This window comes from Enoplosus armatus, chromosome 20 (genome assembly GCF_043641665.1).
Source record: "Enoplosus armatus isolate fEnoArm2 chromosome 20, fEnoArm2.hap1, whole genome shotgun sequence".
Lineage (NCBI taxonomy): Eukaryota > Metazoa > Chordata > Actinopteri > Centrarchiformes > Enoplosidae > Enoplosus > Enoplosus armatus.
The window spans coordinates 2,782,303-2,798,907 of NC_092199.1; the positions used below are offsets into that span (position 1 = coordinate 2,782,303).

A 16,605-nucleotide genomic window follows, 5' to 3' on the forward strand; every position below is an offset into this window, starting at 1 on the left:
ACATCTCCCTTAGTGACTCCCTCGGTTTCACCCAACAACCTGGTGTCTCAGAAGAACATTGACAGTCCAGAAAACATGTCTTTTAACTCAAATTGCTGATTTGCAGGATTATAAACCAAGTGAGGTAATTAAATCTGGAACAGGATCCAGTTCTATGAGCTTCAGTGTAGCACAAGGTGAATATATAATCATACACCTCAGCCATTGTGTCAAAGGAAGCTATTTTTGTCAAAAGAGCCACCCCATCATCTCCTCTTTCTATGCTAATTAGCTTCAGGGCAGAACTGTCAAAGCATCGCTTCAGAACGTGCTGCGCTTTCACAAAGTAAAGTTTACACCGGAGGACAGAGAGGACGTCAAAACGGAGAGGACAGCGAGGGATGAGAGAGACAGGAGAGGCAGGTAGACGAGTATGTGAGGCGAGCAGGGGGAGAAAAATCATGAGTGAAGAGGAGGACAGGTGGACATGTTTGTGTGTGGATGTCCGGGTGTGTTGAGGTGAGAAGATTACAGTTTGGGCTTCTCACTCAACCAGATCTATCAAATTACTGATATTATGAATCTCCAGTCGAAGTAGGACAAAAGGATATGAGGGAAATATCGAATTGTAATTTTTCTTCACACATTGAGCATTGCACTCCTATCAAAGGATCAAAGTCGATGCAGCAGAACCAGATGGTCTTTTTTTATTCTACGTATTCTTCTTCCTTGTCCAAACTTGGCACCTACATTACCCACAATGCAACTCGACCACTGATTTGATTCAGTGAGTAATCTTTGAAATGATCATGTTAATTAGTGAGCTTTAGAGATTTCGGTAGGTATATCTTCTCCACTTTGGACAGCCAGGCTAGCAGTTTCCCCCCTTTTCCAGTCTTTATGCTAAGCTAAGCTAAGTTAACCATGTCCTGACCAACATCTCACTCTCAAAAAGGAAGCAAATATGCTAATTTCCCTGCTAGCACCTCTCATAGACTCATAATTACAGTGGAGCTAGCAGATAGGGTCAGCTTCCAACTGCTTGTAGGAATTCCTCATTAACAGAGTCTCATCATGATTAATGAGGACGACTCGGACAGGTAGGTGAACGCCTCACACACACACACACACACACACACACACGCACATACTGGTAGACAATAATGCCTGTAATGATGCTCATAATAAAACCTCTCCCACCCACTGAGAATCAACACCTCAGCAGAGCCCGAACACGTCAGGTTAGTCCTCTCTCTTCTTCTGCACCTTTTCAGCAGCTTGTGGCAGCCTCACAGACACCAGGATACCATCAATACTAACTTAAATTACTTCACTCTGCTCCCAGGACTGCATATTCCTACTGTATTCAGTGTGTAATGCAGCCTCGCTATGAATACTAATTATGTTCCACATAAAGGGCAATCAATTATCAAATCCTGACGATGTTGTTGGAATTAGCACACACACATACAGCAGCATGTTTGACAAATGGGTTCATTATCTTTCAGCTGAATGGTCCGACAGGCAATGAGAGTAAAAAAAAAAAAAAAAGATCTGCATAATTTATGTTCACCTCTATGGAGCCATTTGTACTAATCTGACGTATATATGCAAGACAGGAGCTCTTTATTTGTAACTAACAGGAAACCAAATGTGGAACAAAACCCTGCAGCTCAGCACTGATGGGCTGTCAACAGGGTCATGACAACAGTGCGTCTGGAGGGCGGCCGATGAGACGTGCAGGCTGCAAGAGGTCAGGGACTGTTGGGGATACAAGACTGGATTTAGTACCCATGAGGACCCCTACACCCACATACAGACACAGAGGCTGAATCCAAATGTCTGGACTTCTCTGCGGACTCATGGCTTTAATGGGGGCGTTCAAATCCTCCATTAATGAAGTCAGCTTGGAATATTACTGATGATTACAATATGGATGGGACATGATGGTTATAATCGATAGGTTAGGACATCTAGGAAGTCCCAATGTAATGTAATGTAATGTTTTTAATGAATAATGAGTGAATCTTCACTAATATTTTGTATTTGTTTGTTTTGATATGCAGAGTTTGACAGACAAAAGATCCTCAGGTTAAGCATCAAAAACATTTGGTTAAAGTCAGGGAAGGGGAACATTAATTCAGAGGTAGTAAAAGTCCTGAATTCAAATATCTACTTACATAAAAGTATTATCAGCAAAATGTACCTAAAGTATCAAAAGTAAAAGTACTCATTATGCAGAATGGTGTTATATTATTGTAGAATATAAACTCTGCCTCACTTTACAGTACTACAAAGTACTTGCTGTGTTGGCATTGGATGTACAGTGTGAAATGCAAGATCTTGCAATATGGATTTAATTCCCAGAGATACTATGAGATACTTTTCATATCCATGGATATCATTTCGAGCACTTTATCCCCTCGTGGCTGAGCGCTCTTGCAGACTTGATGTGACGACGATTAGCACATCACGTCTTCAGCCATGCTGTGTGTGTGTGTCTGGCACTCCGTCCGATCAGATATGCTTTCCATCCGACAATATAAACTGGGGAAACATTTTTACTCAGTGTCTGCACTTTGTTCCTTCCTCCATGAATCTCAGCATCAAAGTGTTCAGCTTTCTGCTCCGAGCAGCAGCGACAGATTAAACTGTGTCACAGACGGGAGCAGAGGTCTCCGGGCACTGCAGGGCAACACGTCCCGTCTTCGTCTCCCTCCTGCTCTCTTTATAAAGCCTAACAAGCGTGGCCGGTTACATGAGTTACTCCTCAGGTTTCAGTGAAGGGAGACGGAGAGTAACAACCAAGCTCAGTGTCAACAGAAAAACCACAAGAAGCGCTGGTCACAGCTCCATCCATCAAGAATATGACAGAGAAACAATAACGCATGAAATGAATAACCCAAAAATAATGAATCCATTAAGGGCATGCCTGTTTTTTTGCTATGAAAAAAACACACAATTTACTGTGCTGCCTTCAATCACCAAAGCTACCGCACTGACAGTTGATAATGGTTTTAGCAAATACAAACAATACTTTCTGGGGTTTTGTCGCCTGCAGCCTGAACGCTCTACAGTGACAATAAGAAACAATTTCCCTGCCTGTTGATGGAGATTAGAAACCCATTTTCATGCATCTCTTTAATAGATTATTTCTGCCTTCAGTTTTATCTCACCTTGACACTCTTCAGCTCCCTTTGCTGAACCTGGACTGATGTCTATTTTCTGCTTTCCAGAAGGAAACTTGTTTTTATTAAGAGACGTTTCTGTTCGCAAACAATCAGTGAAATAACAAGCCTCTTTCGATTATCGCCAGCACAAAAATGTGAATGAGAAGACGAGTTATAAATACTCTGCAGTAGAAGTGACGGAGCCAAAAGAGGATTAGGCCTGTCCCCTTGCTGCCATAACCTTGCTGTGCTCACAGAGAGTTACACATTTTCATTCAGTCGCACAGTTTACGCAGCATTACGCAGGATTAATGGTGCAGGCTGACTGTTTTAGAGATGAATTTAACTGTGTCTGAACCTCTCTTGACCTATATCCTCAACTGGAGCAATGCAGCAATGTCATCCTGAAGGGAGATGCTTCATTAGTTTGAGGATGCTCATGTGCGTGTTTCCTGCACAGAGTAAAACTATAAAGACAGATGGGCATTTTAGAAGCTCCAAATGTCTCTCTAATGCTGAAGAAAGACAGAGAAAATAGATAAAGCATTTAAATATTCCCAAAACTTTAAATTTCATTCCCTTTCAAAGCCCTGCACCAACATGGAACAAATGAGCATGTAAATAAGTTTTAAATTCAAATTCAATACGACTGAAATTAACTATACAGATTAGATTAGGTCTTGGAATACGAAGTATTCATAATCAGATTTCCCCAAATAGGCCTATATTGAATAATATCTTAAATAAATCCTGATAATACATATCAAAATGTGGCCAATTTATCCACATTAGACAAACATTTTGAGAGGCTCTGCGAAGGCAAAATTAGTGAATAAAAAGGTTTGGAGTGAATCAATCCGATGTCGTTTGAGCAAATCACCCTTCTTCTTTTGGTTGCTCCAGTTGCTTTAAGCCAAACTGTGTTGGAACAGATAATCCAACAATCAAGACTCCAGAATGATCAGATATCAGAGCAAATCCAAACTGTGTGAGTGAGTGTTAGCAAGTAGGCCACAGGTACAGAGGCGTTATGTGCCAGAGTAATTGTTGGCAGTAAAGAAACGTCCCTCTCACCTGGAGAGGGATTGTTTTGGAAGCTCATACCTGCTTATGCATCCTAACTGGATATCATTTATACTCTTTGGTAGCGGGTGACTGTTGTCTTCGCCTACTTATGTTGTAACGATGTTCTTATGCTGCTCCTTTTGACCCGGTCTCCATTGAAAAAGATTTGTTTTACTTGAATAAAGGGGGGAAAAGACAAACAATCAAGCTGGCCTAAAAAAAAAAAGCTCTATATTACTGGTAAAAAAAATTAAATTATCATGTCAAAGTTAGCATAAATTTAGGAATTATTGATCATACATCGTACAAAAACAATATCATTTATCATAATTGCACCTGGCAACACGATTGTGTAGTTTATTATTCTTAAATCTGTGGGCCATAAGGAACCTGCAACCTTCAACACATAACCAGGTGATGCGTGTTGCCAAGGTCATGGAGGAAATATCACCAATTACCTGCGTGGCCAGCAGCGAGGCGCCATGTTGGAGGCTCTACCCTCTAAATATGACTAATTGCCCCGGCTGTTCTGCTTCTTATGATACAGGTGAGAACTCATTACCAGGATGTTCCGCCTCAATGGGCTCTGGTGCTCCGGCACTCAGGCAGATGAGGGGAAATAAACAAACACCTGGCCTTGCACACACACACACACACACACACACACATTTATGTTTATATACTTACAAATCATTGGTTGGTTTTATCTGTTAAAGTGCATTACAGCTCTTGTCCCTTCGAGCTCCAGTCAGGCACAATTCCAGTAATTTTTTAGTCATGTGCAAACGTCCTCCAGGGATTTCTGATACGGCTGCCAAGTCCACTCTGTTGGGCATTAGCTGCAGTAATACCTTTTTCATTGATTTGTATCAGCGCCTCTGCCTGTAGTCTGAGTGTGGGTGAGCGAGGTACAAGATAGCTTGACACAAAATCCTTTCAGTGTGCCAGCATCGTCAGTTACCGCCATCAGCCAAGCAAAACAAACAGGTTAGAGTGCACTTCCAACACCTCAGCAATGCGAGCTTCATAATAAACCTGGAGTTCTTCAGGCAGTGACACGCTGCAAATCAACCTGTTTTCTGATTTGACGGGTTCGCAGAAATAATGATTCTGTTTTGAGGTTATGCAACAATTACGAAGGGCTAAACAACACTTCCAAATTGCCAAAGGCACAGTGTTGACATATGACATTGGCTTTCAGTTACAAGCTAAGGGTGGGGTTGTCAAATAGAAGGAGAGACAAAGACGTACACCTATTGAGAGCAAAGCTGCAGCTACAACTATACAACTGGGGCTGGGATTCCTGCCTGCACAGTCCAATCTGGCCTGCAGGTTCAAAGAAGCTACATTACCAGTTACTTCCTGACAGAAAACTGCCGTTCACATGTCCATAGTTTCACAGTAAAGATACAAGGATCGAGTTGCTTCATGATAAAAGAGCTTGTTTTCAAACTATGGGAGCCAAAATGGGTCAGGTGTTTGTTTGTTTTTGACAATAACTTCCCTCAGGTCCCAACTGACAGATTAACAAACTCTAGATTTATCTGTAGCATCAAGCCTCACAGGGAAAAACAGACACACTGATAATAAATCACATAAACGTAAGCACATTAATCTACAGTATTCCTACATTTGCATACTATCTGATGCAGCTTCGTGCAGTCAGGATTTACCAGGATTAATCACTTCTACATTCATTAACTGTGCATGTCACCATGTTTGAATGGTGCAGTTACCGAGGCACTAAATAGAAACTTGGACTCTACTTTAACTTCCAGGATTAAAAAAGCTTTTCTGCAGCTTGACACTAAACAGCAAAAGTCAGTTAGTCTTTGGTCATTCAACCTATAATTTCCCGGGTTATTACAATCCTTTCTGCAACCATCAGGTGTGGCTCACCTCCCACAGGGTGTAGCTAGAGGGCTGCCAGTCCCACGTACAAGAGGGGACCCTCCTGACACTCAAACTATGAAGAACACTTCCTGAACAAAAGCAAGCCAGAAAAGACATTCAAATAAATGGTGAATGAGCGGCTATTGTTTTTTGGAATTATTATCATTTTTTGGAGTTCCCCAAAGCTCAATGCTTGGGCCTCTTTTAATCAACTATCATACTTATGCAGATGACATCCAAATGTAGCTAGCTAAATGACTACCGCCCCTTAGATTCTCTCTGCATTGAACAAATTAATGATTTAATTAATGATTGACATTTTGAGAAATGCAATTATTCACTTTCTTACTGAGGGTTAGATGAGAAGATTGATGCCACTCTTGTGTCTGTGCGCCAAATATGACGCTAGAACTAGGAAACCGTTAGCTTAGCTTAGCATAAGGTCTGGAAATGATGGTAAACTGCTAGCCTGGCTCTGTTACCCCTATCATCATCTCTAAATCTCACTAATCAACAATACATTTTTGTTTTCGGGCTCACCTTCAAAGAGGGCTAGGCTAGCCGCAACTTCCAGTCTTTATGCTAAGCTAAGCTAACCGTCTCCCGGCTCTAGCTTCATATTTAGCGTACAGACGTGAGAGTGGTATCGATCTTCTTCACCAGACTTTTATTTTCAGGTTTAGACAACTGTCAAAACTAATTCTCATGCAACTTATTTTCTGTTTTAAATGTGTCATACAAATGAACTTGAACCCTGATATAAACATGTTTAGAGGTATATCACTGCAGACGTATCAGGTGAGCTGTGTCCCTCCCCCCGCAGGGTGCCCCGGAGGCCGCCCTTTGCTTTTATTGGTCAGTGGGCAGCAGCCCTGCTCCTTGGGTACCATGTCCGCTCCCTCCTCATCTGAGTGCGGATACGCTCCTCCCTGCTGAGCTCAATCAATCACACAACGTTCACACTGCAACTGTGACCTACACTGACAGTTAATGCTTTGTGCAAATCAAACCAGCTGAGCAGCAGAAAGCCCACCGAGTGAATGACTGAATACTGCGAGCTGGCAGCCGAATCACAGGCGACAAATTCCTGCTCCGGCTGCTTTGAGTCGGAGCCAATTAAAGCCGAGGACGCATCATTTGTACACGTCTTTTCATAAATTCAGCACTTACCTGCCCACGGTTTGGTTGGCGAGCTGTCTCATTCGGTTGAACTGCTTCTTCATCTTGTGTTTTTCTGCGTTACCACCGGGCGGTAGAGCCAATCCACATATCTCATTGATAGAATAAAGTCAGATCTCCTCCGCTGATCTATGGCAGACGAGGAGGTTCAGTCTTTAAACATCCAGTCTGTGCATCGCGGTGGGGGGAACATTGAGCTAAATCCTCCTCATTTTGCTGATGAGGACTGCGTGTCTCTGTCATCCGCTCCGCTGCGCTGCTCCAGAGATGCTGGACCGATTTCTCTCTCTCTCTCTCCCACCACTGACAGCTCGCTGGCGACACGACGTCCGCCCCGGTGCACTGTGGGAGATGTAGTTTACTTAGATCTCTTCTTCACAGAGCCACATAGGGTAATGACACTTTTAATTCACTTGACTAGTGATCCATGGTACCCAGCGGCAGTATACTTGACTACCTAACAATGTAACTAAGCACATTTATTAAGCACTGTAGTACAAATTTGAGGTACTTGCACATTACTACTACTTCTCCACTACATTTATCTTACAGCTTTAGTTACTGGTCACTTCACAAATTAAGATTTTTGAGAATTTGTGATAAAACATTTTTACAAACTAAATAATCAATCGATTAATGGAAATAAATATCAGTAGATAGATCTAGATAAGTAAAATCCTGCTTTTACATTAATGCATTAGTAATAATAATAGTATTATATATAATAGTATATAACAGTCACAGGGGACATTTTTCTGCATTGAGTACTTTTAACACTTAACAGAGAGTGATTTTTACAGTGTGGTATTAGTACTTTTACTGAAGTAAAGGATCTGAATATTTCCTCCACCACTGCTACTAAATACCATGAATCAACTAAATGTATGTATAGATGCAATTTTGATTAAACAGAAATATCTGAATAAATATTTAGCATTTTTTGTTTATATGCTTGATAAGTTCTAATGTTAAACTAAGTGTCCTGCCGAATTACGAGATACTTGATACATTTACATCAAACTCCTTTACTCTCAAAACAACGTATTTCCAACTGGAATCACATTTAAACGTCGCTTATTACAATCAAAAATAATGTCAGTGGGGTCTTTTTGTGTTTTTTAAAATTACTTTATTTTATTATATCAAATTGATAATAGTTCTTGATTTAATGAAGAAATCGAGGACATTTAAAGTATAAAATAATAAGTCGTGGGTGGCTCTAACTTGGGTTTACACTGTTGTGATACTAGGCTGCCTGATGTATTATCAAGTCACATCTGGATTATTTACTGTTTCGCAGGTTCATTATCTGACGTGCTTTAAATGTCAGCAGTGTCAGTCTCCAATAGGCCTATTTATAGCCCGCAAAAAGGAAAAGAATATTCATAAGAACTTTGTTAATTATCCATTCAGGCTTTATTTTCCATCCAGGTGAATTCTCAGTGTTTCAGTTCAGCCTTGATGACAGATTTTAAAAGTTCAGTTAAGCTCCATTTTAATGTCCCTGACAAAAAGTATAAACTACAGCTTGGAGTCGGCTTTGGTGCAACTATACAGATTGTGCAGGCTAACAGCGCCATCTTGTGGTTGTACTTGATCTGCAGGAGCAGCACTGATGACACTGTCTGGTGTAGCCCACATGCAGCATTACACTGGAACTGAGAAGACAATACACCAGTTTATTAGGTACACCTGGGTAAACCTACATTTAAAGTACTTAATGTGTCAGGTATTTAATTAACTAGACCAGCCAGAAACATACATTGTTTGTTGTTTATAGACATATTTTTTTCTTGGAAATTTTATGTTCTAGTTTACTTTTTTAATTTATTTTTAAGTAACACATTGTTGGATTTTCTAAAAAAAAGTTTAAACTTGGTGCTTATAGATTTGACTTTTTTCAGGCTAAGAAAATTTTAACACATAAATTAATACTTACAACAACTTAACAATTTTGCCAACTAGACATTGATTCTTGGAGGAGGGAGGAAGCTGTTACAAAAAAATAGCTTTTAGACCATCATGTAGAAAAACTGTAGAGATTTCTAATTAGTAAAAAACGAGCCAAAGACATAGCAGAGCTGAATGAAACAAACATGGATAAAATATCAAAATTAATTATTATAACACATTGATAAATAAACTGTAAATCATTGTAAAAAGGTGAATTTACGCATCTGTCCTGTGCAGTTACACTCGACTGTCACAGGTGGCGCCAATGAGTACACGTTCAATGTTTTGAAGAGCACCAGAAGAAGAAGTGTTGCTGCAGGAGTTTACTTGTTGAATGACACTACAGTGAAATTCACAGTGTTTACAGTTCGTTTCTCAGCTTGGGAACAACTTACCTACCGTACTTCGGCATAGAGTCGCAGCGTCTCTGACACCTGACTGACTGCTTCGCCCTGAAAAATGCGGGACCGAACAAAAGAATTAGGAAATGTGAGTTTCAAAGTAAACTGCTAACGTTAGCAGTGGCGCGCTAGCTTGCTAACTTAGCCAAGTTAATTTCTTATGTCGAGTAATGGTCGCTAACTTGTTTTACCGTGACAACTTTGACTAAGAAAGTAAACTTTAAAATAGTGATTAAAATAATATTATTGTCGGTTTGCATGTCTGAATGTTAACTTTAGCGACATTTTATTTCCAACTTCCGTTTCAGCCCTTTCTCCTAAAGGATATGTCAGGCCGGGACAGGGCACGGCTGCTGGGGATGAAGTTTGTCGAGCTAAAGGTGGAAAGATCTTCAGACACGAGAAAGCACTCACTGTATTTTCTTTGTGTTTTGTCGATCTGACAGCAGAATGCCGAGGCTTCAGATGAGGACGAGGATGGCAAAGCCCTGATGATCAAACCTGGAGCCTCTTCAGCCAAAGAGGAGAAGGAGAATGAAGCCTTCTTTAAAAAGGTGAAGTTTGGGCTCACCTGGTTCTGCTGCATGTCCTGTCTCTCTGTCACTGTCCATTAAAGGCTAAATGGCCAAAAAATAATCTTTAAAAAAGTAGTTTATCTAGTTCTATTTTCATAACTGTCTTATTTTTAGGGAAAGATGGGTTTGAATATTAAGCATAATAATTGTGTGCATGGTTGTTTACATTGTTAAACTGAGTAAAGGCTTAATATCCAGTGCTGAGACTGGACTCACTGTCTGATACATTGCTGCTTTCTAGATTTTGTTTTGTCAACATCTCAGTCTCTGCTAATGCCGGTGTCCTTGTGCTGGACTTACATGAATAAGGACCCAGTGTTATTGCCAAAAAAACACTGGTCCCGACTTCTCAAATATGAGTGTTTGCTAGTTTTCTTAGTCCTCTATGATAGCAGATTGAATATCTTTGGGTTTTGGGTTAATGGTCGGTCAAAACAAGCTACTTGGAAACATCACCTTGAGTTTTAGGATGTTGTGATGGATGTTTTTTTTTTTTTACCATTTTCTAACATTTTTTATACCAAATGACTCATCAGTTAATTGAGAGAATAATCTGCAGATTAGCGGATAATGTTATTATCTATTACAGAATATGTTGCTCCTAGGCCTGGAACTAACAAATTATTTTAATTATTGATTATTTTTTTATTAAATTAATTGTTTAGTTTACTAAATGTTAAAAAGAAAAAAAAAAGATGGTGAAATTGCCCATTATAAGTTCCCAGAGCTCGAGGTGCTGTCCTAAGACTACTTGACCAGCTGTCCACCACCCAAAGATAATCAATTTCAAATGAAATAAAACGGAGAAAACAGAAATTCCTCCCATTTGCGAACCTGGAACCAGAGCGTGTTCGGCATTTTTACTTGATACATGAGTTAAGTGATTAATTGATTGATCAGAATTGTTGTGGAATCATTTTCTGTTGATTAACTAAGTGAATAATTAACCAAAAAAATGCAACTATTAACAATGTTTCTGCCTATAAACGTCGTGACTACAACATCTTTCCTATTTGTAGGTGCAAGAAATTCACGAGGGGCTGCACAGTCTCAAAGGGATGGTGTCTGACCTTGAGAACAAACAGAAAACGGTGCTGGGTGTGGCGCTACCAGAGGAGAGTAAGTGTGTTCATTTAGGCCGTCAGTCGGTTCAGATTTGAGTATTGATCTTATCCATAAAGTGCAAAACATGCCTGACACGTGCTTGAAACTGGATAAAATCAACAAAATTCCAGTCTTTTACTGTCAAGTGAACAACAGTCGACTGCTATAGTTTACACTTTGCCAAACACTATTGTCTTGCTGGACGTTCATGTGTTTTACTGAATCCACGACCTACAGATTCATTCCTGAGGGCACTCACGTTGTCTGAAACGGGGCATTTGGATGCTGAGTGTGTGAATGTGTTGTTATTCTCTTGGGTTAGGTATGAAGAAAGAGCTCCAGACTCTTCGAGAGGAGATAAAAACATTGGCATGTCAGATCCAGAGGAAACTGAAGGGTGAGTTTTGATGAATAAAAGGTGAACTCATTTTTCTGTTTTGTTTCCTTGAATTACGCTAATCAATTATCTTTTCACAGGTATTGAATCAAAGAAGGGGGAGGAGGATGGAAAATATATACCCATCAGCGTTCGGATGCAACGGACCCAGGTTGACCATTTAATTTGTGCTATTATGCCGTTACATCCTAGTCTTAAGTCCTAGTGCCTTTTTTTTTACTTTTACATTTCCACAGATGTATCGTCTCATCGCATCTTATAATGTCAGACCTTAAACAAACCTCCGTAATTGCAGCTGCATGTAGCTGTTTTATTCCCCTAACAATCAGAAGAGGTCTCTTTAAACTCAGAGAAAAGAAAGCGGATCATTGAGGAAGAAATTTCATTCAGTTTGAAATAGCTGGTTACAAAATCTTTTCAATGAGTTCACTTGTCATGGAAACACTCCTTTCAGTCACTCTGACATTTTTTGATTATCTGCACATACTCATGGGGGATTCTGCAGGTAGCTTGCTGAGTGTAAGACATCTCAAATAATATTGATTCTGTAAACACTTTGGGGAAAGAATCATTTGGATTAATATTATTTTTGGAAAGAAAATCTCGTGTAATTTTAGAGGATGTAGTTTGTGCTGCTGTTGAACTGTATTGCATTATATTCACAAGTGTTTCTATTATTTTTTCCATCCCATTTACATCAGTGAGGGTAAGCTGAATAACAGAAACGCCTGTTAAGTTGAATCAGCACCTCTCTAAATCAGTTTCAACATAAACTGAACATTACAACCTTCATGAAGGTGAGACTTATTGAATTAGACTGCATTAGTTTTAGCTAGGTGTCCCTAATAAACTGGCAATTGAGTGTATATTGATATTGTGATAAAAAGAAACAGAAGAAAGAATCCATATCGCCCCCTCAGGTTGAAAATGACAGCTTGTGGTTGTGCTTTTGGATTCAGGTTGAAGACTTGAATCTTCAGCTGCTCTGAAGTAAAACAGCAGCACAGTGACCAAAGTGTCTCCCTCTCTGCAGCACGGCGTCTTGTCCAAGGAGTTTGTGGAGCTGATGGGTCACTGCAACACCATCCAGGCCCAGTACAGAGACCGCAATGTGGAGAGAATACAGAGGCAACTCAAAATCAGTGAGTGGCTTGATTTCGTTGCGTGTTTTGTGGTTTTCTTCTGGGAGATCCCAGCTGCACGGGTCACTTCCTCCCTCGCTGCTGTCTCAGCATGCTGGACTTCAGGTTTTCAGTTGTCACATGTCCCCTCCTTTCTCCGTCTTTCACTATACTATACTCACTTCACTTTTAAACCCCCACATTCAGCATTTAGAAGCACCATATAATTATAACTTCTATTACAGCTGTGTTTTACTTGATCTGGTCATACAGCAGCCTCCACTGATGTTTGCCCACTGGAGGAGTTAAAGTTGTTGACAAATGCATTCATCATATCTGCTTACAACTACATTATGGTGTGTTATAGACGGTTCATTAGGGTGAAAGTAAAGTGTCGGGAATTAAAAGTACAGTCAGTGTTCATTTTACCAGCGTATTTAAGTTTATTTATTGTAGAAATTACCTTCATTTTGCCTAATATTTACTGGCTAAATGTGTGGTCATATCACATTTCCTGTATTTGTGTTAATTTCCATTTTTAATTTCTCACCACATGAACGTCCTGTATCCAAAACACTGATCCAACATGCTCCTCACGTTTTAGCTGGGACCAATGTGACAGACGAAGAGCTGGATACTATGCTCGAGAGCGGGCAGACGGATGTGTTCACCCAAAATGTGAGTACACGCGAGATGAAGGGAAGGAAGTAGAAACCACGGCACAAACCTGCTGCAGCAGAACACATCGACAGCTGCAGGTGTTTTCCGTCAACCAACCACCATCTGTTTGTAGTTGTGACTTGAATCTCGTCGTGTATGAAATGCTGACAGATTTGCTCTGTTGTAGCTTCTCTAGTTGCTCAAACTGGACAACAGATTTGGTAAGCGTTTGAAATAGAATCACGTGCCGCCTCCAGTGACGTCTTTAGTGTTTCAGCTGCTTGTAGTGTGAAGAATCCCGCTGTAGTATTTCCATCTGATCCTACTCTATTATGCTACTGCACTACAGTTCAGAAGGAAATATATTGTACTTTTTACTTCACTACATTTATCTGACAGCTCTAGTTACTCTACAGATTCATGTTTTACTCAAAAACACACATAAGCTTACAGTTCCTAACCTTTTTGGCTTGTGACCCAGTTACAAAAAATGCAGCTGGGGCCCCTCATGTTTCAGATGTCTGAGTTCATCGTTTACAACAAAAACTAGTTCTGCAGCTACTCAGGTGGTTTCCTTTAAACAATTGTTCAAGGCTCAAAAACAGTATAAAAAATACAATATAAATGTGTTTTATCAGATTTCTTTTTTCTTCTTTCCTCTCCAATTAATCATCTCACGACCCCTCAGATTTTCCTTGTGACCCTTTGGAGGGGCCAGACCCCTGGGTTGGGAACCACTGGACTAAACTGTACATAAAGTAGTTAAAACTAGCTCCACCCTGAGCAGCTACAACAGCAAAACGCTGCAAATTGATACTAGTACTAGTATACTAGTATAAATAGTATTTTTACATGGTTGTATTGGTGCTTTTACAATAAATAAAGGATCTGAATACCCTGAGCCCTCCATGACTGTTGGCAGATTGTTCGTTTCCATAATGCAGCTAATAACTATCTGTACTGTGGTATACAGATCCTGATTGATGCTAAAGCTACAAAGCAGGCTCTGAATGAGATTGAGTCCCGGCACGATGAGATCCTGAAGCTGGAGCGGAGCATCAAAGACCTGCACGAGATGTTCCAGTACCTCGCCATGGAGGTGGAGGCTCAGGTAAAGCGAACGCCGGTGAGGTCTGTCAGGCCTGTTCGGGTTATGAGGAGCGTCTGATCCTGATATTTGTGCCTCCTGCAGGGGGAGATGGTCAACCGGATTGAAACCAACATCATACAGTCTTCAAACTACGTGGCGAAAGCAAAGGACAACACAGGGAAAGCTGTAACATATCAGCAGAAAGCACGCAAGGTACAATGTGCTTTCACACATGAAATCTTTAAGTTGCTCCTGCTCCATTTTGCTTGTGTGTTAATGTTGATCCATTTGTCTCTCTTCTATGCAGAAAAAGATTTGGATAGCGATCTGTGTGGCCATCCTCATCCTCATCCTAGTCATCTCATTGGTCTCCACCTTCGGCACCTAACACCAGGCAGCGTGAGTTGGCTGCAGACTGGTTTGGCAGAAGCACATACTGGGTTTCATGTAAATAATTTCAGCCCACGCGATGTACGGGTGAATTAAGTCAGTGGATTTTGTCTGTTGTCATCCTTCTGCGTTCTTTTTATTTTATATTCCTCTTCTTTTAACTCCTCTCCTCCTAACTGGCCTTTATTTCTTCTTCTTTTTTCTTTTTTTTTAAAGAAGAGATGTGCTTTCTGTTGTTTTAACTCACAAATGACCACAATCGTGCCTGCGTTTTCACTTCCACTCAAGAGGCAGTGCTGCTGGTTTATGGAATCCCCCGGTCAGATTCTGGTCTGCAACACAAAGACCAGGACAATTTGTGAACTGTTACGTCAGTGCCCCTTCCCCTCCTACTTAAAGAAAGAGGAAATGAGTGGCTTTGGGAAAGGCACAATGCAGTATTGAAATCCAACACTGGCTACACATACTGTACTCAGGAAAACTGTTGATTCTTGTTACGTTGGTGTTTCTGGGTGAATTGAAGACATGAATAACAATTGTAGAGTAGGGCTTTCTTTTATAGGCATATATAGTAAATAGGCTAATATAATTGTACATAACCTATATTGCTGGTGATTAAGACATTCTTTATGCAGATGATTTTTAAAACTTGAAAGTTGTTTCAAACTGCCTACATGTAACAAATGTAAATACAGATTTATGGAAATACAGCCCCCCCTCCCCCTTTTTATTTTACAAAGGTGTCTCAGCACTGCAATAAAAGGCCCAAGGCCCACTTTTATTTGTCCTACCAGTTTGTATTTATGATTTGAACATTGTTGTGTAAGCTGCTATGAAAAAAGTTCTGCAACAACACGATGAAATCTTTTTTTTAAACTGTGCCTTCTTCATGTCCATGTGAACAGCTGAGAATGTGATGTGCACTAACATTGTCAAGAAGGGATGGAGTGAGTTTTTATTCTGTTTATATGTTTGAATGCACACAGCAGTGTTTCAGCTGACAGCCTGACACGTATACTCTCATTAGACTTTCTATTTTTCTTCACCCGTTTGTCACATTGTGCAAAGTCTTCCTTTGTCTTGCTAGTTTAGTAACTTAAGTTTAATTCTGTGGGTAAATCCTGGGGAAGTGATGCGTTAAATAACCAGAAAACCCATTTACAGAGACAAACAGTACCTGCTGTGCACCATAATATGACAAATCTGTAAAGAAAAATAAACCAAAACTGCTTATTAAAGGGTGTCCAGTCCTCGCTCGAGTCTCCTCTGGAAAGTTGCCTTCACAGTTAAGGTTGACAGGGAGCAGAGCGGCGACTGTTATATTACGGCTGTTGAATTTTTGCATCACTCATTTTAATATAGATTTGTTTTTAAAATAAAATACTGCCATGTTCTGTTATTCTGTTTGTCTTGTATCATTGATTGTAGAACCTTGTTATAGAACACTGAAAAGTGTTTTTTTTATATTTTCATTCCTTGAGTTTCCCCATCAAAGCATTTCTTTACATTAAACCACTAAATTCACAATCTTCAACACAATGAAAAATGGCAACTAATTTTTGGTCTTTTTATTCAACTGTAATTGTCTTAATTTTTCAAGTAAAACAATGTGGAATTACAAGGGATCA

The 16,605-nt window shown here is 40.1% G+C and overlaps 1 protein-coding gene across 2 annotated transcripts; it reads left to right on the forward strand.

Annotated features, from left to right (window-relative positions):
- Positions 1 to 9,561: 9,561 nt before the first annotated feature.
- Positions 9,562 to 16,376, forward strand: stx4 (syntaxin 4). Of its 2 annotated transcripts, none has more exons than XM_070926721.1 (10): positions 9,562 to 9,728; positions 10,087 to 10,194; positions 11,235 to 11,334; positions 11,642 to 11,716; positions 11,797 to 11,867; positions 12,750 to 12,858; positions 13,442 to 13,515; positions 14,471 to 14,608; positions 14,690 to 14,800; positions 14,895 to 16,376. In XM_070926721.1, exons 1-10 carry the CDS (start codon positions 9,699 to 9,701, stop codon positions 14,973 to 14,975), a joined length of 897 nt encoding a protein of 298 aa, XP_070782822.1. In that variant the 5' UTR covers positions 9,562 to 9,698; the 3' UTR covers positions 14,976 to 16,376. The 2 variants fall into 2 exon arrangements, with proteins under 2 accessions (XP_070782822.1, XP_070782823.1); XM_070926722.1 differs by having other exon boundaries at positions 10,090 to 10,194.
- The last annotated feature ends 229 nt before the right edge of the window (positions 16,377 to 16,605 follow it).

What these genes read in the sequence shown, in the direction of transcription:
- stx4 (XM_070926721.1), top strand. Translation starts at nt 9,699, where the DNA reads ATGCGGGACCGAACAAAAGAATTAGGAAAT. An exon ending in GAACAAAAGAATTAGGAAAT is followed by an intron (nt 9,729 to 10,086) that starts GTGAGTTTCAAA and finishes TCGATCTGACAG; the next exon opens with CAGAATGCCGAGGCTTCAGA. An exon ending in TGTGGCGCTACCAGAGGAGA is followed by an intron (nt 11,335 to 11,641) that starts GTAAGTGTGTTC and finishes CTCTTGGGTTAG; the next exon opens with GTATGAAGAAAGAGCTCCAG.